At 35.5% G+C, this 23,579-nt stretch overlaps 1 protein-coding gene across 2 annotated transcripts in view; it reads right to left on the bottom strand.

The window, feature by feature from the left end:
* The window catches only part of PIK3C2G (phosphatidylinositol-4-phosphate 3-kinase catalytic subunit type 2 gamma), a 337,991-nt gene that overhangs the window by 59,208 nt on the left and 255,204 nt on the right, over window positions 1-23,579 (bottom strand). For both annotated transcript variants that reach the window (XM_047066883.1, XM_047066884.1), the window contains 3 exons: window positions 8,527-8,716; window positions 7,916-8,037; window positions 2,837-2,945 (listed from right to left, as the gene is read on the bottom strand). In XM_047066883.1, the coding sequence (XP_046922839.1) occupies window positions 2,837-2,945; window positions 7,916-8,037; window positions 8,527-8,716 (421 nt within the window). The remainder of the gene's footprint in view (window positions 1-2,836; window positions 2,946-7,915; window positions 8,038-8,526; window positions 8,717-23,579) is intronic.

Here is a 23,579-nt window from a genome sequence, read left to right as displayed (position 1 = left end):
AAGAATTTTACCAAGTAAAATAAAATATTTTAAGATAGTATTGTTAAACTACTTTCGAGAAAAAAATGTTTTAAAGATTTAAATAGGTACATGATAATGGATTGGAAAATACTAAGATACATTTTCAACTAAAATCCCAGCTAGCTTTTGCATGGAATTGACAAGAAAGTTTTAAAATTTACATGTAAAGATGAAAGTCCAAGAAGAGCCAAAATATTGTTTATGAATAAGGGTAAATTAGGAGAATTCACTCTGTTAGATTTCAAGACTTAGTATGAAACTACAGTAATTAAGCCTGTTGGCACAAGGGTAAACAAAGAGATCCCTGGCATAAAATATAGAGCCCTGAAGTAGACACATACCTACATGGATATTTAAATCATCACAAAGGTGTCACAGCAGAGGAGCGAGAAAAGGAAAATATTTTAAATAGTGTTGGAACAATTAGAAGTCTACATGGAAAAAAAATAAGAATGACTCTTATATCACATGATGCACTAAAATCTATTCTAGACCAATTGTAGGTTTCAACGTGAAAGGCAAAAGAGCAAAGCTTCTAGAAGATAATATATGAAATTGTCTTTATGACATTGAGGTAGCGCATGTTCTAATCATCTGGGAAAATATCAATACATTTTACTATATTAAAAATAAGAGTTTCTGTTTATCAGAAGATATAATAAAGAGAACAAGAGGGCAAAACACAGGAGTGGAAGAAAAATCATTACGACATATTTAATTAGCAAAGGATTTTTATCCACAGTACATGAAAAATACTATAAATTAATGATAGAATGTCGTATAATTTAATAGAAAAAGGGCAAGAGACATGAGCTGTCACTGTACCGAAGAGGACATCCAAATGACCAAACAACATATGAAGAGGTGCTCCATCTCATTCGTAGTTAGGAAAATACAAACTAATGCACAATGAGATGCACACTCACCAAAATGGCCAATATTAGAAAGACTGGCAATACCAAGTATACACAAGGTTGTGGAAAACGTGAACTCTTATTCATTGCAAATAGGACAGTAAATTGGTCATTGCCTATAATCCTGAAGATAAGCATATATTGAAATCCAGAAATTCTGTTCTTAGGTGAATGACCAACCCATGTAGACTAAGAGACATACAAGTAGAAGAATATTCATAGAAGCATTATTTGTAATCCTAACTTGGAAACATTCCAAATGCCTATGTAGAGAGGAATCTACAAACTGCCATATATTCATGTAAGAGAATACTATATAACAATGAAAATATATGCACCTTATATATGGTCTATCCCTGCATTGTTGGTTTAAACGATCATTTTGCCATTGTCTCCCAGTTCTGCGGTTTGGCTGAATTCACCTAGGGTGTCCTTGCTTGTCTCTAATAAACAGTCATTTGGTGACTGGAGCTGGAGTTATCATTCACTCAAAATATTGTGACATTGAAGCTAGCTGAAGGTGAGAACCTCTGCTGGGCACCAGCAGAGCTGTGTTCCCTGGACCTGTCTCTATTTGATCTATCCATATTGTTTCCCCACCTGGCTCACTCCGGGGAGCTCAATTTCTTATATGGAAGCTGAAGGTTCCCATAGTGAATATCCTGAGTGAAATTGGCAGAAGCTGCATGGCTTTTTCTAACCTAACTCTAAAGTCTTCTGTAGACTTTTCTGGATATATATTATACAATTTAAAAGGCTAAAAATTAAAAGAACATAATTCCAGTCCAGTAAGGAGGGACAGGATCTCCCAGAGTGGTGAGGAACATTGTTCTTCTTCTTGTTTTTAGTCCCTCACTACCCTCTAAGGCTTAGCTTAGCTCTTGACAACCTGGCCCCAACCTCCTTGCTGATTTTAATCTTCCTTTCACATTTTGCACTTAGATCACAAGAATGCTGAGAACCAACTGACTTGTGCTGCACTTTTTCATGTGTCTCTGTGATAGAATTATGGCCCTCCAAAGATGTTCACCTTCTAATCCCTAGAACTTTTGAATACGTTACCTTACATGGCAAAAGGGGCTTTGCAGATATAATTAAATTAAGAATCTTGAAAATGGTGACATTGTCCTGGATTATCCAGGTAGGCCCAGTGTAAACACAAGGAGACTCAGAGCAAGAGTCAGAGAAGGAGATGTGAGGACAGAATCAGTGGTCAGAATGTGCAATTGCTTGAAAGGGCACAAGTCAAGAGATGCAGGAAATCTCTAGAAATTGAAAAGGCAAGGAAATGAATTTTTTCCTACTATCTCCAGAAAGAACCAGTCCACCAACACCTTGAGTTGAGTCCCTCAAGACCCATTTTCAGAATTCTGACCTTCTAAACTGAAAGATAATAGGTTTCTGCTGTTTTAAACTCCCAAATTTGTGTAATTTGTGACAGGAGCAATAGAATCTAATGATATCCCCCCCCCTTTTTTCCCCCAATTTATGACCTTTTCTATATTGTTTGGTTTTACTTGAAACACTTCCTTACACCAACTCTTTTTAAAGTCCTACCCAGTATTAAAGACCTAGCTCAGCTGCTCTCTCCTCCTTGAGACCTTCTTACCATCAGAATCAGAAATAACTCTTAATCCTCTAAAACACTAGGGCACTTACCAGCACTGATAGTCCATTAATCACATATTACTTCAAGTACTTCGAGTATATAAAGGTGCTATATACCTTACTGCTGTTCCAATTTCTGTTCAGGAATGTTATACATATTAGTCACACACTCACTTGTTGAGTGGATATAGGAGGAAAAGAAGGTTATCATAAAGTATTTAAAAATATTTCTAGTAATAATACATAAAATAGTTCATATTTATATAAAAATATAAAAGTAAGTTGTAACATACATTTGCAACTTTATATGATCCATTTAATATCTGTTCCATGTAATGATTTAGATCTCTGAATCGTTTGTGGTCTGAGTTTGTAAAAGGTACGTGCCACCAATGAGGAAACCTGTTTAAAACATAAATAAATTAAAAAGAAGTGTATCTTTATTAGTTTGAAAACTGGTCTCTGCATCTTAGGGTTGTTAGTGAAGTTATAGCTACATCAGATGGAGGGGCCAGTGAAAACATTAAAAAAAAATAACCCAGTGAAGAAATGGGCAGAAAACATGAATAGACACTTCTCTAAAGAAGACATCCAGATGGCCAACAGACACATGAAAAGATGTTCAGCGTCGCTCCTTATCAGGGAAATACAAATCAAAACCACACTCAGGTATCACCTCACGCCAGTCAGAGTGGCCAAAATGAACAAATCAGGAGACTATAGATGCTGGAGAGGATGTGGAGAAACGGGAACCCTCTTGCACTGTTGGTGGGAATGCAAATTGGTGCAGCCGCTCTGGAAAGCAGTGTGGAGGTTCCTCAGAAAATTAAAAATAGACCTACCCTATGACCCAGCAATAGCACTGCTAGGAATTTACCCAAGGGATACAGGAGTACTGATGCATAGGGGCACTTGTACCCCAATGTTCATAGCAGCACTCTCAACAATAGCCAAATTATGGAAAGAGCCTAAATGTCCATCAACTGATGAATGGATAAAGAAATTGTGGTTTATATACACAATGGAATACTACGTGGCAATGAGAAAAAATGAAATATGGCCTTTTGTAGCAATGTGGATGGAACTGGAGAGTGTGATGCTAAGTGAAATAAGCCATACAGAGAAAGACAGATACCATATGGTTTCACTCTTATGTGGATCCTGAGAAACTTAACAGGAACCCATGGGGGAGGGGAAGGAAAAAAAAAAAAAAAGAGGTTAGAGTGGGAGAGAGCCAAAGCATAAGAGACTGTTAAAAACTGAGAACAAACTGAGGGTTGATGGGGGGTGGGAGGGAGGGGAGGGTGGGTGATGGGTATTGAGGAGGGCACCTTTTGGGATGAGCACTGGGTGTTGTATGGAAACCAATTTGTCAATAAATTTCATATATATAAAAAAAATAAATAAAATAAAAAAAAAAAACAAAAAAAACAAAACAAAACACATAGAACACATGATTAATCCTGAGAGTTTCATTAACATGATTGTGGTCACTTGTGCTATTTTAACTTTCATTAATATTAATGCTAATTTAATTTAATTTAACCTATTAAACTAATATATATGTTCCTTCTTGCTGTATTCATGGAAGACCACACATGTTGTCTTTTAAATACATGTGGAGGCTTAATAAATACTTTCTGAAGTTAATGATTCATTATTTTTCACAAAGGTCAGATTGTATTGCTTCTTCTGGGTTCATTAGAGATATTTCTGCATTAACTAAATTAAACATTTTACCAAGTGACATATGTTTCCATCTGGTCTTAGTCTTTTGGAACACTGTATCATTTTCCTCAAGAGTCTGACTTGCAGAATTTCCTCTGCACTCTCTGAAGATTCCTCTTGATGGGTTAGATGTGATTAAGACCAATTACTGAGTGGAATGAACTGTTAATGGTTAGCATTTGGTGACATATTTTTCTGGCTAAGTACATTTTCTTAGGAACTACCTAGCAGCTTTCTCTGACTTCAGTCTTGCTGCTTCCTCCTTTATACTTCTGCTTCTTTGGTACAGGTATTTCCCTGGGGTAAGGGTATGAGGGATAGAGAAGGGCTGTCAGCAGACACAGAAGTAGGTGACAACTACGGGCCAACCCATTCACTGTTTCCTGTTGTAAATGTTAAGGAAGTCCAGAATTACGTTTGTGTATTTAAATAATTGACATTTTATTTTTCAAAAGGTCTCCTGCAATTCTAAGGCTTAAAGTATTAAAAATTTTCACCCAGATTTAATTATCACAATAATTTGTACCATATACAATTAGTTCAAAACATAGAAACACATTTGATTAACAGATGCATTGGGCAGGTTTTAAATATTAATTTGGGGGTTCCTGGGTGGCTCAGTCAGTTGAGCGTCCGACTTCGGCTCAGGTCATGATCTCATAACTCGTGAGTTCGAGCCCCGCGTCGGGCTCTGTGCTGACAGCTCAGAGCCTGGAGCCTGCTTTGGATTCTGTGTCTCCCTCTCTCTCTGCCCCTAACTCACTCTCATTCTGCCTCTGTCTCTCTCAAAAATAAACATTAAAAAAATTAATTTGTATATCTGTAGATGAATTCTCCTTATTGTTAGAGTAATTTGGAGTTCAATATCAATTCTGTTCCCTTGTTGATGTTTTTTTCAGAGGTAGGTACTAAAAAATCTTGTATATAATTAAGTATGAGAGAATTTAAGAGTTTAGCCATACTAATGTCATTCAATTGTCTGAAATGCTTTTCAGTTACATGTCAAATATAATATAGCAATCATTTTGTGAAAATGAGTTTTTATCTTTTATGTGACAGCACCATCATGTCCCCTGCCATTTTGTTCATGCCAAAGAGTAGGAAACATCTGACTGACAAAGATTTGGTATCTGGGTATTAGAATAATTCCTTTTTTTCCCCCAGTACCAACACCAATGTCTTGACTTGCCTTTTATTTGATTCTCAGAGATTTTTTACTCTCTGGGACAACGTACCAAAATAAGTTCTAGATGGTCGGGAGAAGAACAATGTTGAAAGTAGAAGAGGGAAAGGAAATCAACCCTTTAATTTTTAAGCAGGTTAATTTAAAGAAGACCTTTAATTGTATGGAAGATTCCAATGCCTGTGTATTCTTGGGAGATACAAAGAGCCTGCTTTGAAGACCCCTGTCATATACTATGAATAATGTGAATTTTATTCTTCATGACTCTAACTTTCTGATCATACTCTCCAGATCAGGTTAACATAATTCTTGTAGGGCTTCTCTTAGTAAATTTGGGCAGAGGAAATCTTGCTTTCATCCTTCACTTATATGTATCACTGGAAGCCTTGGTTCCTTTGGAACTATCAGCATACAAATATTGTCAAGGGCATACACGAAATATATGCTCCCCACCTCCAACCGCCCTCCCCCCCCCACACACACACTGCTTGAACGGTCTTAAAATCTTTTCAAATACCATTGTCAGGCAGTTGAACAAGGCATAATCTTAGAACTAAAGCTGAAAAATCAAGAAGAGACATATGGAGAGAGATTATTAACATTTTTAAGGTTTTACAAGTTATGTTAAGTGTAGTGGACAGATAAAGTGTAGAACAGAGAAGTTCTTGAAACCAAAAAAGGGCAGCCATTGAACAGTAACATTTTATTTATTTTTTTTTTATTTTTTTTTTTAATTTTTTTTTTCAATGTTTATTTATTTTTGGGACAGAGAGAGACAGAGCATGAACGGGGGAGGGGCAGAGAGAGAGGGAGACACAGAATCAGAAACAGGCTCCAGGCTCTGAGCCATCAGCCCAGAGCCTGACGCGGGGCTCGAACTCACGAACCGCGAGATCGTGACCTGGCTGAAGTCGGACGCTTAACCGACTGCGCCACCCAGGCGCCCCGAACAGTAACATTTTAAATCATTAATTGGTAGAGTACAATGACAGTCCCTGATGTTGAATTCAATATTTGCAGTCAAACTTTGAATTTTTTTTTTTGCCAGCACCTCCTTTTCTGTTATTTTATAAGATGGTTTTCAGTAATTCTTTTTTTTAAATTTTTTTTAATGTTTATTTATTTTTGAGACAGAGAGAGACAGAGCATGAACGGGGGAGGGTCAGAGAGAGGGAGACACAGAATCTGAAACGGGCTCCAGGCTCTGAGCTGTCAGCACAGAGCCCGACTCGGGGCTCGAACTCACGGAGCGCGAGATCATGACCTGAGCCGAAGTCGGCCGCTTAACCGACTGAGCCACCCAGGCGCCCCGGTTTTCAGTAATTCTTAAAGCTGGTGTTGCTTTTAAGTTTCCACAATGACACTCCTTTCCTCTCAGTCTCTTGAACATACTCTTACTCTAATTTGTTGACTTCCTGATATTTAAAGCATCTGTACTTCAAAATTTCTGTAGCATCTGCAAGTAGTGAACTATTCACTCTTCAATATTGCACCATATCTCTCCATTCATTGATAACTTTGCTTAGATTTGTATTTTGGAAGGTGACTAAATCCTGAAAGCCTAGTAAAAAGCCTAGTACTTCATCCACATGTACAAAGTATGTCAGGTCAGATATGGACATTCACATTATTAAGGGACCATTTCCTTAACAAAAATTCCTAAGTGTAGATAAAATAACGTTTGATTTACCTAAGTGCCAATATAATTTCTGGCAAGTTCCTTTTTAAAGTCAAGATACACCTTTCGTATACACTGAAATCTATGACCTAAATTTGGCAAGTTCTAAGTGATGAATTTTAGAAGGTTTATTTGAACAGAAGTTGTTTGCAGTTATATTCTTAATTTGTTTATACTTAAATATTTTAAAAATGATAACATGAACAAAAACATGGTTTTCAAGATTGTTTGAAAAGAAACATAATGACAAATTAGATTTAGACAATCCAAGTCAAAGTTAATCATTAACAACAAAAGTGAGTTGGTATTAGTAAATTTTACTTCTATGCTAAATGATATTAATGAATCTTTTTCTGGTATGGAAAATAAATGTATCAGGGCTTTTAACTGCAATTGTTTGTTGAAAGAGTAGATATATCCAACTTAGTTCTGCATTTTCAATGTCAATTTTATTTTTATAGAAAAACCCAAAAAGATTAAATTTAAAAACAGGCAAATAAAACAATTTTCCTGGTAACTGATGAAAAATGAAATCACTCCTGAATTTTTCTGTCTACAAAATCAATGGCTAAAGGCAAACAGAGAAATTGCAAACCTTGTTCTGTTTTATGAGACAAAAGATTCTTTACTCTGGGAGACATACAGACTCTGCTGGGATAGGTTCAATGGCATTGGAGTCAGAATGCTGGTGTTGTTCACAAATAGAAAATCCCATAACCATAATTTTTCCTTATGTTCAAGGACAAGAACTGCAGACAAAACACAGGGGAGGAAGTGCCTTACTCTGGGAGAGTCAATGATGCAAACTGCTTCTGAAGTTGGCTGTGAAGTTTTGAAAACTGGTCAAATGATTTTTCTGTCAGGCTCATTTCATTGTTACCATGTATCACCTGGATTAGATACAGCTGCAGAAAATAGACAAAAATCAAAAGGTGGCATTATCAACCTGTGATACATTTTAAAATATGGTTTCATGTAAGCTAAACAAAGCAAGAACTTTTCCACAAAATGTCATCCCACGAACAAAAGGATGCAATTTGTAAAGGCAGAATTACCTATAAACACAGTATATAAAGATATCGTAATCTTATGTGCTGGGAACAGACTGCCTAATTTCTGCTCTTCTTTTCATGCAGACACTTTAATTAGCTCTTGATTTATGGTCTACTACAGGCAGGAACTGTTCTCTTTGATGGTTCTCTAATAGCTCTGGTTGTTATGATTTCTCCTTAGAACATCCTCCTTAATGGCACTTCTGCTCAAACCGTAACTGATTTTTCATTTGCATAGTAAAAAAAAATATCATGATATAAGGAAGGATGTGTAGCATAGTGAAGGGAAGTCCGAGATGAGGTCAACAGATATTTAAGTCAAATGACAGACTTGAGACTTACATTACTGGTTTTCTTACTGAACCTTAAAATTGTCGCTCTTTGAATTGACCTGGTTGCACTCAGCATACAGGATTCCTGGGAAGGAGTCTGTGAAGCAGATTTGGCAGGACTTGTGGCTGTCATTTGTGCAAGTGTATGGATCAAGTTATTTAACTTAACAGGGAAGCACTCCAGACTTTCCTTTATTTTCCTAGAGAAATGAAAAAGAAAAGATAGTGGGTAACATTTCCCTGAGTTGACTCATTTCACTTAAGATTTGTTTTCTTGTGTTTGTTAGATGTGGAGGATAGTCAAGAGCCATGTCTGTTTATTTGGAGCCCAACTATTAAATGTTATTTTTAAAAACCCCAAGTCACAACTTATGTTGTTAGCAAACATGTGTTGTTAGCAAACACAAAACTGTAATTGCAATTTTGACTTATTTTAGGTTTGTTTTCTAATTTTAGGAATGATTTATTTAAAACTTAATTTTAGTTTATAATTATTTAAAATATTTAAATAATTCAGAAGTTAAAACTACAAAACAATGTATATTCCAAGAAGCTGAGCATTTATCTCTGTACTCTCTATGCTATTCTTTCTCTCCCCCATATTTAAACATTCAAAAAATTATAGTTTAACTTTTATTGTTTATTTTATTTATATATATATTTGTGTTCTTCTTTCAACTGTATTACAAAAAAGTTGCAGTTTATATACTATATTTAATATACATTATATGAAATATTTTTCACTCTGGTTTTTTTTTTCTGGTGGGTTGTTTTTGATGTGTCACTGTTTTTCAAGTCTTTTTTTTTTGTATTTGAGGTTTGCAATTGTGTTCTAATGATACAATAAATATCTTCATATAATATTTTTATTCCCTCTGTACCCTCCTCTCCAGTAACTGATTTACAGTGTTGTCCTTTTTATCCTAGTTTTTTTTTTAAATAATGGTTTCAGGAGTAGAATTTAGTGATTCATCACTTACATATAACACCCAGTGCTCATCCTGCCAAGTGCCCTTCTCAATGCCCATCGTCCATTTAGCCCTTCCCCCACCCAACATCCTCCCAGCAACCCTCAGTTTGTTCTCTGTATTGCCTCCCTCTCTGTATTTTATTTTTCCTCCCTTCTCCTATGTTCATCTGTTGTGTTTTTTAAGTTCCACATGTGAGTGAAATCGTATGATATTTGTCTTTCTCTGATTTATTTCACTTAGCATAAAACATTCCAGGTCCATCCACATTGTTGCAAATGGCAAGATTTCATTCTTTTTGATCACAAAGTAAGTAGTATTCCATTGTATATATATACCACATCTAATCTTTATCCATTCATCAGTTGATGGACATTTGGACTCTTTCCATAATTTGGCTATTGTTGATAATGCTACTATAAACATTGGGGTGCATGTGCCATTGGAATCAGCACTTTTGTATCCTTTAGAAAAATGCAATTTATCCAATTGTATTTATTGCAATTGCTGGGTCATAGGGTAGTTCTATTTTTAGTTTTTTGAGGAACCTCCATTCTGTTCTCCAGAGTGGCTGCATCAGTTGGCATTCCCACCAGCAGTGATTTGTATTTCCTTATATTTTTATTTGTGTTTCCCTGATGATGAGTGATGCTGAGCATCTTTTCATGTGTCTGTTAGCCATCTGGATGTCTTCTTTGGAAAAATGTGTATTCAAATTTTCTGTTCATTTCTTAACTGGATTATTTGTTTTTGGGTGTTGAGTTTGATAAGTTCTTTATAGATTTTGGATACTAACCTTTTATCGGATATATCATTTGCAAATATCTTCTCCCATTCCATCAGTTGCCTTTTAGTTTTCCTGTTTCCATCACTGTGCAGAAGCTTTTTATCTTGATGAAGTCCCAAGAGTTCATTTTTGCTTTTGTTTCCCTTGCCTCTGCAGACATATCTAGTAAGAATTTGCTGTGGCTGAGGTCAGAGAGGTTGTTACCTATTTTCTCCTCTAGGATTTTGATGGCTTCTGGTCTTATATGTAGGTCTTTCACCCATTTGAGTTTATTTTTGTGTATGGTGTAAGAAAGTGGTCCAGCTTCATTCTTCTGCATGTTGCTGTCCAGTTTTCCCAGCACCATTTGCTGAAGAGACTGTTTTTTTCTATTGAATTTTCTTTCCTGCTTTGTGGAAGATTAGTTGGCCATGCATTTCTGTTATCCTAGTTAATACTATAAGGCAAGCAGTATGTATACTCTGCTCTTCATATGTACTTCATATACCACTTCCATTTTCTTATAGAGCTATTCTACCTATATTGTATAGTATGTGTAGTATACATACCACACAGTTTCTCTTCTAACTACCATTACATCTTAAACTATCCAGTAGGCATTATGTCTGCATCTCTGTCATTGGGACTACCTGAAGTTCATTCTCTACCTGAAATTCCTCAGAAAGTGCTCAAAGAAAAAAGGTTTTGAGTTTTAGATGTTCACAACAGTTTGTGACCTGATTTCTAAGTCAGTTTGGCCTAATACATCATCTTTGGCTCACATTTTTTTTTTTTGAGTGCCAGAAAAACATTATTCCATTTTCCCCTGGAATAAAGAATTAGTATGCAAAGCTCTGATGACATACTGAACTTCTTTCTCTTATAAATAATAAATATTTGTTTCTTTTTGCCTAGACGCCTCAAGGAAGTTTATTTTCCTTCAAAGTCCAATAGTTTTTCTAAAATATGTTTCAGGTTGGTTACTCTGGATAATTTTTCCAAATATTCAATGTATCCTTACAATATGTAATTTCAAGACTTTTACTTCAGAAAATGTAATTTATGATACTGATATTTATTAAAATGCTAAATAATTTAGTATTTATACCATTTTAATATATTATTTGGGTTTTATTTTTTAGGGACTTTTTATATATATATATTGGATTTTCATTGCCTTTCTTAATTTTTTAATTTTAAAAGTCCTCCTTTTTTCATCTATTTTTTCTAGAGGCATCTGTTGTGTTGTGTTTAATCTGCATTCTTTCTGGTTTGCTTTTAAAACTATGTTTTCTTTTCCCAGAAATGAGCTCACAACTGTATGGTCAATTAATCTTCAACAAAGCATAAAAGAATATCCAATGGGAAAAAAGACAGTCACTTCAATAAATGGTGTTGGGAAAACTGGGCAGCAAAATGCAAAAGAATTAAGCTGGCCTACTTTCTTATAGCATACACAAAAATAAGTTCAAAATGGATCAAAGACCTAAATGTGAGACCTGAAACCATCAAAATCCTGGAAGAAAACAGGGGAAAATTTCTTTGACATCAGCTGTAGCAACTTCTTTGTAGATATGTCTCCTAAGGCAAGGGAAACAAAAGCAAAAATAAACTATTGGGAGTAAATCAAAATAGAAAGCTTCTGCACAGTGAAGGAAACAATCAACAAAACTAAAAGGCAACCTATGGAATGGGAGAAGATATTTGTAATTGACATATCTGATAAAGGGTTAGTATCCAAAATCTACAATGAACTTATCAAACTCAACACCCAAAATATGAATAACCCAATTAATAAATGAACAGAAGAGGGGCACCTGGTGGCTCAGTTAGTTAAGCCTCTGACTCTTGATTTCGGCTCAGATCATGACCTCACAGTCATGATCTCACAGTTATGATCTCATGATAGGTATTGAGCCTTGTGTGGAGCTCTGCATTGGGCATGGAGTCCGCTTGGGATTCTCTCTCTCCCTCTTCCTTTGCACCTCCCCTGTTCATGCTCTCTCTTAAAAAAATAAAAAAGATAAAAACAGATTCTCTTTCTCTCTCTGCCACTCCCCTCCTCACTCACATGCATGTGCCCTCTCTCTCTTTCTCTCTCTCATAGACACACAAAATGAACAGAAGACATGAATGACATTTTTCCAAGGAAGGCATACAGATGGCCAATAGACATGTGAAAACATGCTCATCATCACTCATCATCAGGGAAGTGCAAATCAAAACTAAATGAGATATTAACTCACACTTGTTGGAATGGCTAAAATCAGCATCACAAGAAATAACAAGTATTGGTGAGGATGTGGAGAAAAGGGAACCCTCATGCTCTGTTGGTGGGAATGCAAACTGGTGCAGTCACTATAGAAAACAGTATGGAGTTTCCTCAAAAAGTTAAAAATAGAAGTACCCTGTGATCCAGGAATTGCATTATTTACCCAAAGAATACAAAAACACTAATTCAAAGGGATATATGCACCTCTATGTTTATAGCAGCATTATCTACAATAGCCAAATTATGGAAACATATCATGTGTCCACTGACTAATGAATGGATAAAGAAGATGTGGGATACACACACACACACACACACACACACACACACACACACACAGTGGAATATTACTCAGCTATACAAAAAATAAAATTTTGTTAATTACAGGAATGTGGATGGATCTAGAGAGTGTTATGCTAAGTAAAGTAAGTCAGTCAGAGAAAGACAAATACCATATGATTTCACTCACATGTGGAATTCAAGAAACAAAACAAATGAGTAAAGGGTAAAAATAGAGAGGCAAGCCAAGAAACAGACTCTTAACTGTAGAGAACAATCTAATGGTGACTAGAGAGGAGGTGGGTGGGGTAATCTGTTAAAAAGTTGATAGAGATTAAGTTAGTGCACTTGTCAAGATGAGCACTGGGTGGTGTATGGAAGTGTTGATCCATGATCCACTATATTTTACACCTGAAACTAATATTACATTGTTAACTAGTGGGAATTTAAATAAAAACTTAAAAAAAAGAAAAATAAGCAATCTAAAAAGTTGTGTTTTATTTTTAATTCTTTCTTGGGTTCAGTCACCTCATTACTGAGTTTTTAAAATTGTGATATATATTGTTCCTTTATGTCTTTATCATTTTCTTAATTTCTTTTAGCCCTATTTGAAATATAAGGATTCAGTTTAATCCTTTGGTGGGAATATCTTTCTGGCATACTTTATTGTAGGGATTTTGTTTACATCTTCTTTTTCTTTTTCTTATTATAACTTTGTATGACATTCAAACATGATCCATTTGGTTTAATCATTTTAATATGAAATTAGCATTCCTAAACTTTCAAGATGAAGTATAAGGTTTTTGAGGGTCTGAAGCTCCCTTTGCTGTTGGTACCATACAGTGATGAAAAATATTTGTTTCATATTTTCTGAGATATGTTTCTTTTGCTTCTCCCCTCACCCCACTTTTTTCTGGACTTTGGTTTTCTTTTTCTCCTATGACCTTTCTCCTCTCAGTTTGGATTATACATATAGTAGTGTCTCTTCAGTGTAGGACTTTTTCCTGGAAGGGAGCTGCAATTACCTTTGAAGGCTCAAAGAGTTCTTTGACCTTTTCAGATCTGCCACAGAACGCTTGCCCTTCCCAGTGAATTGGGGTGAGTAAAAATTCTTCCAAGTTTTAGCTGCTGTTATCAAATTGACCTGCTCAGCTTTCCAGTGAGTACCCATGGAGTCTTTGGAGTTCTGTTCTCAGGTCAATCAGATGACCTGTTGCTTCTTTAGCTTCTTCCCATGATATGCTGATATGCAGGTCTTATAGCTGACTTGTCCTACCTGCTTATATTTTAGGATTCTCAGGAATACTTTGTTGCCTAGTTTTGTTGTAGATACTGTCCATAGTTTTTGAGTTTTGCTACCTTATTTGATATGTTTTATTTGGAAGAGATTCAGGGATGTTAAAAAACTTAACTTTTTATACTATTTAATTCAAACAACACAGTAAAATATGAAGTAAACCATGAAAGGATCCCTTCATCCCTCCTCCATTACCACTCTCCTCCCCAGAAATAACTAGTAGAAACAATTTGATATTATCCTTTTGTACCTTCTCTATATTTTTGTGCAAAAAGACACACACACATACATATCTACTATATTTATTCCTACCACATGCCAGCTGCTATTTTAGTGTTGGGATATATAGCAAAGAATAATAGAAATTTCTTCCTTTATAGAGTTTACATAATGTGAAATTCAGACAATAAGGAAATAAACATTTAAAAATAAAAGATTCGGGAGAGTAATATATGCTATAAAAACACTAAAATAGAAATTGTAGAGATGGAATATGAGGTGGGTAACAGTTTGCAATTTTAAATAGGATGGTCAGCGAAGAGTTGAACTATTTGACACAGATCTTAATTTGGCAAGAGTGTAGGCCATGGGGACTTCTGATGAAAGACTTTTTTGTAGCAGAAACAACAGCTAGTCTAGAAACTCAGAGGAAGATGGGTGACTGGTGTTTAGCAGCTGGCAAAGAACATCAGTATGGTTGACAGAGGAGGGGAAGAACAGAATTAGACTAAAAGAGCACTATTTTGTAAGGATGATGATGTGTGAGATAGAAGTAAAAAGACAGGAATCAAAATCATAATTCCATGTCATGTTGTAATTTGCTAATTTAACTAAGTAATATATTTTGGAAGAAAAATTTTATAGTGATTGGTATAGTACGTGGCCCCCAAATACCTATTGAATGAACAATCTTTCTAATTCAGAACAGAGAAAAAAATATTCTATTCTATTTTAAAATAATTATTTAATGCTTATTTATGTTTGAGAGAGAGAGAAAGAGAGAGCAAGGGAGGGGCAGAGAGAGATAGAGATAGAGACAGAATCTGAAGCAGGCTCCAGGCTCTGAGCTGTCAGCACAGAGACTGATGTGGGGCTCGACTCACAGGCTGTGAGATCATGGCCTGAGCTGAAGTTGGATGCTCAACAGACTGAGCCACCCAGGTGCCCCCAAAATCTATTTTTTCAAATGACACATACTATCTGAAAGTATAGATGTAGAATTTAACCAATTTTTTTTAAATTGCAGAGACTATTCTTTCCTCACTGATTTAATTTTGTCCAATACTAAGGCTCCATATAAGCCCAGGCCTGCTTCTTCATTGTGTTGCACTTGTTATTTGTCTATTTCTGTGTCAGTCCTACACACTTCCTTAAAAGCTGGAATTTATAATAAGTCTTGAAATCCAGAAGTTCTTTTACCCTCTTCTCCTTTAGGCATTTTTTTCCACTATTTTAGGCCCTTTAATTTGCCAAATTTATTTATTTATTTATTTATTTATTTATTTATTTATTTATTTATTTTTAATATTAGTTAATTTTTGAGAGACTGAGAGAGAGACAGAGTGCGGGCAGGGGAGAGGCAGAGAGAGAGGGAGACAGAAGCAGACTTCAGGCTCCCAGCTATCAGCACAGAGCCCGACATGGCGCTCAAACCCACGAACTGCGAGATCATGACCTAAGCCAAAGTTGGACACTTAACCGATTGAACCACCCAGGCACCGCAATTTGCCAAATGTACTTTAGAATCAGCTTATCAAACTCACCCATACACAAAATAGATGTGTAAGGATTTGAGTGGTATTGCATTAAAACTATAAATCAAATTGGAGGAGACTTAGCATCTTACATTATTGATACATGCAAGTGGTAAACAGGATAGATTTTTCCATGTAGTTAGGTCTTGTTTTACATCTCTTTGAATGAGTTTTGCATTGTTTTCTTCCTGTGGAAGTTTTGCATATCTTTTGTTGGATTTATTTATTAATTGAACATATTTTTGTATGGCAAATGGTAAATGCTATTTTTTCCTATTTTTAACTAATATTTGATAATATATGAGTAGAGTTTAAACTGCTATTAATTCTAACAATATTTCTGTATAATCTTTCCAAAATTTGTATTGACAGAGTGATGTAATCTGTAAGTAATGCTAGAGTTTTGTCACCCTTTGCACTGATAACACTTCCAGTTCTATGTTATCAGTGGTGATAGGAAGCCTTTTTGGTTTGTTCCTGATTATAAAGAAGTTTTCAATGTTTCACCATTAAGTATAATGTTTTCTTTACATTTCTATTTCTAGAGTTTTTAAAAAATGAGTGGTTCTAAATTTTATTAACTACATTTTCTTTATCTATTGAGGTGATCATATAGTTTCCCCTTTAATCTTATTTACTATGGAGTCTTGAATGTTTTATCTTGTAACTACTTGCTTTACTGAACTCTTGTTACTCTATATTTTTTAATTCTATACAATTATTTTATTTGCTTTCTTATTCAAATGGAAAATGAGAATATAATAAAACTTAAACATAGAGCTTTACTATCAATATAAAGGTATTCATATCTTTCTCCTGACATTCACAGGAATGCTTGCAGTTTTCCATTTTTATTTTTTTATGTATTTAATGTTTTATTTATTTTTAGAGAAAGAGAGAGACAGTGTGCAAGCAGGGGAGGGGCAGAGAGAGAGAGGGAGACACAGAACCCGAAGCAGGCTCCAGGCTCTGAACTATCAGCACAGAGCCCGATGCGGGGCTTGAACTCACGAGCCGTGAGATCATGACCTGAGCTAAAGTCAGATGCTCAACCAACTGAGCCACCCAGGTGCCCCGTCAATATTCCAGTTTTAAATGTAAGATATTTACCTAAGTTTCCTTCCATTCTGAGCTTACTAAAATTTTCTAAGAGGAATGGATGTTGAATATAATTAAATACTACTTTTCTGGGTTGGCATCTATCAAAGTTATCATGCAATGCCTTCTTTTGACTAATCTGACATATCCTCAATGTTAACCATGTAGTTCAATAATGTTTAATAATTTCCCCCTCAATTTTGTAAAACTTCAACCCATCTATCTTGTTTTGGTATTAGACTCTTTAAAATAAATTCCAAAATTTGTCATTATTAAACATCAATCTAGGCCAAAATTTGCTAAGGAAGTTAAAATATGACTGATCATTATTCACTTCCACATGTTCATGTTTCTAAAGATATTCTTTGACTTTACGAATTTATGGGTATATAGTATAGTATAAAACATTCATTTCTTTTCTCATTCATAGTTTAAGGAATGAAGATAATAATAATAGCGGGAGTATAATGCTAATCATGATTTATGGAGACCCTATCATTCGTTCATTCATTCATTCAACAAATATTTACTGAACATATTTTGTGTGTGGGGTGGAAAGCTCTAGGGTAACAGCATGTACTCGCTTCTCATGACGATAGGCCATGAACCATAACTCTTAAATTCTAATGTATTCATCTTCATAAAATTTCAACTATGTCCATGCCTTACTCTTATGATGCCCAACAGTTAAGATGTAGGAAGACTGAAGATGAAGGATGAACTTTTATGATAAGCCTATAGTTTTAGGACAGACTTTCACCAATCCATCTCCCCTCTTGCAGGTGATAGATTTAAGGCCTGATAGCACAGTGCTGTTAAATATGACCCAATTTGGGACTGGGGACCCGAGAGCAGTAGGTTTCAGGCCTCTGCAAGGATCTGATTTATGCAGGTGGCAGCCCTGTGATTTATTTTGCTTAATGGCAGGATCAGCAGGATTATGCTTTGGAGTATCCTTATATTACAGGTTCAAAGCCGCATTTCGAAGGAACCAGTTCTTAAATTTCTTAGGGAAAGCTTCCAGATCATCCTGATAAACACTTCCAGCTCCCTGCCAGCCACTGTTCTATGTGTTGGGACATAGAAGTAAAGGAGAGAAATCAGATTTCTGCCCTCAGGGAGTATATATGCTTTGGCCGACAGTGCCACTAAATGCCTTATGTTAATCTTTTCATCCTTATAGGAAAGCAGTAAAATTATTTTAGCAATGATGCCAGAAAAAATGACCAAGAAAGGTTAAATGAATACCAAAGGTGACATCACCTAGAAAGTAGTAACCAAAAATTTCAACTCATGTTTATCTGATTCCACAGTCTTTGCTCTCATTGTGGATTATTTATAATAAACAGTATTTCAACTTTGTCTTTAAGATTAGCCAATCAATACATTTAGCATGGAATTCTTAGATGGAATAAAGGCACTAAAATAATGATCCTTTAATTTTTACATAGAAATAATGCTTAGTGGGGCGCCTGGGTGGCGCAGTCGGTTAAGCGTCCGACTTCAGCCAGGTCACGATCTCGCGGTCCGTGAGTTCGAGCCCCGCGTCAGGCTCTGGGCTGATGGCTCAGAGCCTGGAGCCTGTTTCCGATTCTGTGTCTCCCTCTCTCTCTGCCCCTCGCCCGTTCATGCTCTGTCTCTCTCTGTCCCAAAAATAAATAAACGTTGAAAAAAAAAAAAAGAAATAATGCTTAGAAAAACATTTAACAGTATTTCTTGAAGCCTGTTCTTGAAGGGAACATGGTCCAAAGGGTAATAAAATAACCATAAAATCTTAAGCCTTAGGTCCTATCTTAAAAATCTGTACAAATTCTACTCTACTTCATAACATACTTATCTTTTAATATGGCATAAATATTTTAAATAGCTTATCATTACAAACAAATGCTACTAACAGGTTTCCTAGCTATGTGTGTGTGAGAATGAGCCATCGAGTTTTTCAGTCTCAGAAAATTGGGTTGAATCCAGGAGGTCTGGTCTTTCGTGTCAGGTTCAACATAGAGACAGAGAGCAGTTTTTTTTCTCAGATTAAATATTATGATATTTTTTGAGTGCACATTTATATTAATATGTGACTATAAGGGGCAAAAGTTTTTCACTGCTTTATGAGTCACATCAGAGTAACCATTGAGGAGAGATGTCTATAATGCCGTGGACTGCAGTTGAGCGAAGGTTCTGAGGCAACAGGATGGGAATTTCAAGAGCATATTTCTATTGCTGAAGTTGTTTATATCATTTTGTGGCTTGATAGAATACCTGTTTCACTGGTCAGTCTCTTTAGTCTAAGGAAAACATTTCTCAAAAGGCTATCTGTGAAGGAATTTGCAGAAGAACATTCTTATTTCCCCATTGACTCTATAATTTTATCGTATATAAATAGAAGACTTTTAAGTGACTCATTCTCCCCATAAACCAATTTCTTCATTTAACCTCCAAACTTCACTTTGCTTTGATTTTGGCGTGTGTGATAAACACATTACTTTTTTTTGTCTTTTGTATTGGAGTTCCTGATTGAGTGTCCAGCTTTGTGAGTCATGCTTAACGATTCAGAGGGAACAATGACTTAATACAACTTTGTCACAGTTTGTTTTATTCCATTAAGAAAAGTAATAGCTCAACATTGAATTTTTAATCTCTAAAATATATGACCAATGTTTTCTCATAGTTAAACCTATAAAGTGTGCTATCAAGATAATTCCTACTTTGCTGCAAATTTATACTGGACAATAAGTACTCAAACCCATATTTTTTTTAGCCAAAAAAAATGTTATGAGATGAATTCAGTGACTAATCATTCTTGATACACAATAAAAAAAGTTTCTGTCTATGCATTTTTATTTTTAAAACTTCAAGATTGTCTGACATGAAAAAGAGATGCTTTTGGCCATATATGTATGTACACATGTGAGAACACAAAAATTTAAGCTTCATGTTCTAACCTTAAATTTTAAATAAAATAGATACTATGAAAGGATATTTCATATTAATCCTTGTGGCTTTGATGGCCTGGTATCCTAATTTGAGATACATGGCTATAAGCATTTAGATATTTTCTTATTAAACATTTAGATGTTTAGATGTTTTCTTACCATGTTCTTTCACTTAACCTGAAGACACCAGAGTTAAAAAAAATCTATATTTATCTGAGATTATCAGAGTATTAGGACTTTCATAGGTAGGATTTTTTTTCCATGTGATTTTGCTTAAGGTCCTGGGAAGAACATCCATTATGCAAGAAATCAATTTTGCTCTATTCTGAACTCACTTATTAGTTCTGCCTGTGATCTCAAGAAAGTCAATTAGCTTCCAGGAGACTCAATTGTTTCATCTATAAAACATAGTTGACGACTAAACCATGCCATTCCCCCAAGACTGTTGATAGAATTGAATTAGGTAACATATGAAAAGTCATTGGAAACAGAGTAATATTATGCAAATATTATTTCAGAAAACTTACTACCAAATAAGTAAAGAAATGAATATATATGAGCCCAAAAGTTAGCAAACTACAGATAGAGGGATACAAGGGAAAATAAATGTGCAGATTTATGGTTTTATGGAAAATGACTTATGGGGAACTCTCTTGAAATCCTACAAAAAATAAATTAAAGGTTAAAACAAGAGGCAACTTTAGGTTTATCTTTCTTTCTTTTGTTATTTTTGTTTTCTTTTCTCCTGTTTCATAGTTTAGAACGTGGCTTAAAAACACCAAACAAACAACAACAAAAACTTTGCTCTTTTCCAAGTTAAAGTTTGAAGTCTTCAAAATTTACCTATAAGGTTAGTGAGTCTTATGTAAATGTCATCTCAGGGACCTAACTCTGCATACAAACAAGAATTCCAGGCTCCATGGTCTTGACTATCAATAAGTAATTCTTATACTTTCTTAGGGAGTCTACTTAGAAAAAGCAGCCACATCAGATCAGATGGAATAAAGGAACTAGAAAAAGGTTGATGGACTGGTCTTATTATGTGTAAGTATTATGCCAGTAAAATGATATTCCAGGTTCCCATTCCCACCCTCCCCAAAGCCAGCTCATTTTATTGATGACATTAACATGAAATCTTATGCAAAGCAAAAAAAAAAAAAAAATCTTAACATGTAATAGTATAGAAAAATCAATAATAATAATTGATAACCAATTGATAACCAACTGATAATTGGTGCTATAATTAAGGTAACAAAAATCTTTAAAATGTGAAAAATATATTTAAAAATAATAAATTACTTTAGCTGTTTGTGAAATCCCTGGAATATAGCAATCCTATGCAACACATAGTGTCTGTCAGGAATACCAGTGAGGATAGGCTGTTGCCCTTAGCTGTTGAGGGGTTAGCAGCTGTTGTGAAACAGCGCCATCTGGACTATTCATCTTTTGTAACTAATGACTTCTGGCACTCTGGGTGGGTGCATTGAACTTTCCAAATGCTCTTAACCTTTAGACTGATAGTCTCCGGAAAAGTTAAAATATCTTTTTTTAAAAGCTAATAGCTAAGGTGTATCATGACTTGATATTTAGGCAAATTGGGCCAATTCTCAGCGTAGCTCATATAATTCAAAAACAGAGACTCTCCTATTGCAGAAATTTAGAACAGCAGCCAAGCTATGGAACATTGTAATGAGTGTGACTAGGTCATGCAACTTAGGAAATACAGTATTGTAAAAGGTATTACACCTTCAGTTAAAAAGTGGCTTATAAAGTCAATTTAGTTCAGATTTGTTTTTACAATTATTATTTTTTTTAATGAGAGACTTTCACAATGAAAAAGAAACTTCCATCTGTTTTAATTTGCATATCTCTTTGAAATCTGCTTTCCTAATTTAATGAAAGTTGGACATCATGATTGGTAATTCCTCTAGGTTCTGGGTTTTTGTTTTTTGTTTTTTGTCTTTTGTTTGTTTTTCTTGTGAGCATTTATCTCTATGGGTATCAATGGTTACTAAGGCAAAAGAAAACTTTGATCCATATTTGTGGAATTACAACAATCCAAGAGATAACAATTTGCAAAGTACTAGAAAAGCATCAAGAAAGTCTAAGGACAAAAGAATCCAAGAATCATCCCTCTCCCATATTTTCTTTAATGTCAAAGAGAAACTAGACAGAAGGCCATTTAACTGTTTTGATGCATTGAGCGCAGTCTCATTTCACTCTGTAGCCATGAAAAATAACTAAGGAAGAATGAGGGAAACACTGGAAGTTTCTGGCATTATGTCTGCACACTCAGGAGGCTCACAGACCCTGGTTCCTTTGTCTATGTGGAATCCAGGAGCACTTTTTCTGGATGTCATCAACATTTCCAGTGGCTTCATGGTTGTACTGGTTGGGACAGTCATTGTGCCTGTTCTGCCCAATGGCTCCTCATAACTAAGATTACACTCTCTAAAGCTCAAAGTTCAGAGAAGAAACTCTAGGCTGTTCTTTGGCAAGGAATGGCCCATGATAGGTGTAAGGATAGGCAACAGAATCCACGATGGCTTTGTGTGAAGGATTCTGTCCAGTGGGGACAAAGGCAACTATTTAAGTCAATTAGATTGTCTCTCTCTGGAATTTCCACTAGAGAATACTGGCCAATGGGCAAAGAGGTAAAATATAGGCAGAGTAAGCAGAGTAGAAGTCCTTTGTTTCCTCTAGAAATCAGGTCCTATTGGTTTCTGGGACTTGTTAGGTTACGATTTGAGTCCATTTATACCCTTTTCTGCAAGGATATCAGATAGAATCTCTGGCTCTTGCTACCAAAATACCTCATGAAAACAAAATTTAAGTTTGGAGTTTTGTGTTTTGCTTCTAGCTGCCTTCAGTTTTAGCCAAAGAGCCAGAGATCTTATGCTTACTAAACCAAAGAATCTGTGTGGCAGGCCAAATAGAATATCTGGAAATAAATGGAAAATTTTCTCTCACATGTTTGGAGGAGAAAATGGATGAAGTGAAAAGCATGATCTGTATGTGGGAGGGGAGGTAGGCAGGGAAATTTATGCTTAATGATCCCAGGCTGGTCTGTGAAATAGGTTATCTGTTTCTAAGGACAGCTAACCCGAGGTTTGAAAGTGATTGAAATTTCTAAAGTAACCCATTCAGACAGCATTTTAATGGATCGTTGCCTTTGTTGCCTAGCAGTGGGCTCTGCAGAGGTATTACATGTGAGTATCCATTTGCAGGAACTGAGTCACGAGACTTTCTTGATTCTATTCAACAGCACTCAGATGTAAGGCGAGTCGAAAAAAGTAAGGGAAGCAGAGAGAGGAGTTGGCAATGCTGTGAAAAACCTTTGTGGTCAGTAAAAGAATTTTATTCTCATTTTTCTCTAAATGCCATTAATTGTAATACAATTTTTAATGCCACGCTGAGTACAGCATCTTCTGAAACACTTACGATCACCTCTTAAGCCTGAGTGCAAATACCCAAGAATGAGGTAGGATCCTATATTGTTCATAAATAAAGCATTCTCTCGGAGAGGGAGGAAAAGCCATTTCTTTCAAGTCTCAAACAATATCAAGAGGGCAGCCTCTTACTGCTACTGTAGTCAGGACTGGGCACTTAAGGTAGCCACACATGCTGTGTCTCAGATAGCTTAGTCCTCATTCATGACCCACATCTGTGAGCTTGGTGGTGGTGGTGGTGGATGGTGGA

Source organism: Lynx rufus, unplaced genomic scaffold, assembly GCF_022079265.1.
Source record: "Lynx rufus isolate CCGP_SWC_20201006 ecotype Redwood Valley unplaced genomic scaffold, mLynRuf1.p SCAF_7, whole genome shotgun sequence".
Lineage (NCBI taxonomy): Eukaryota > Metazoa > Chordata > Mammalia > Carnivora > Felidae > Lynx > Lynx rufus.
This window is presented reverse-complemented; position numbering and strand designations above follow the sequence as displayed.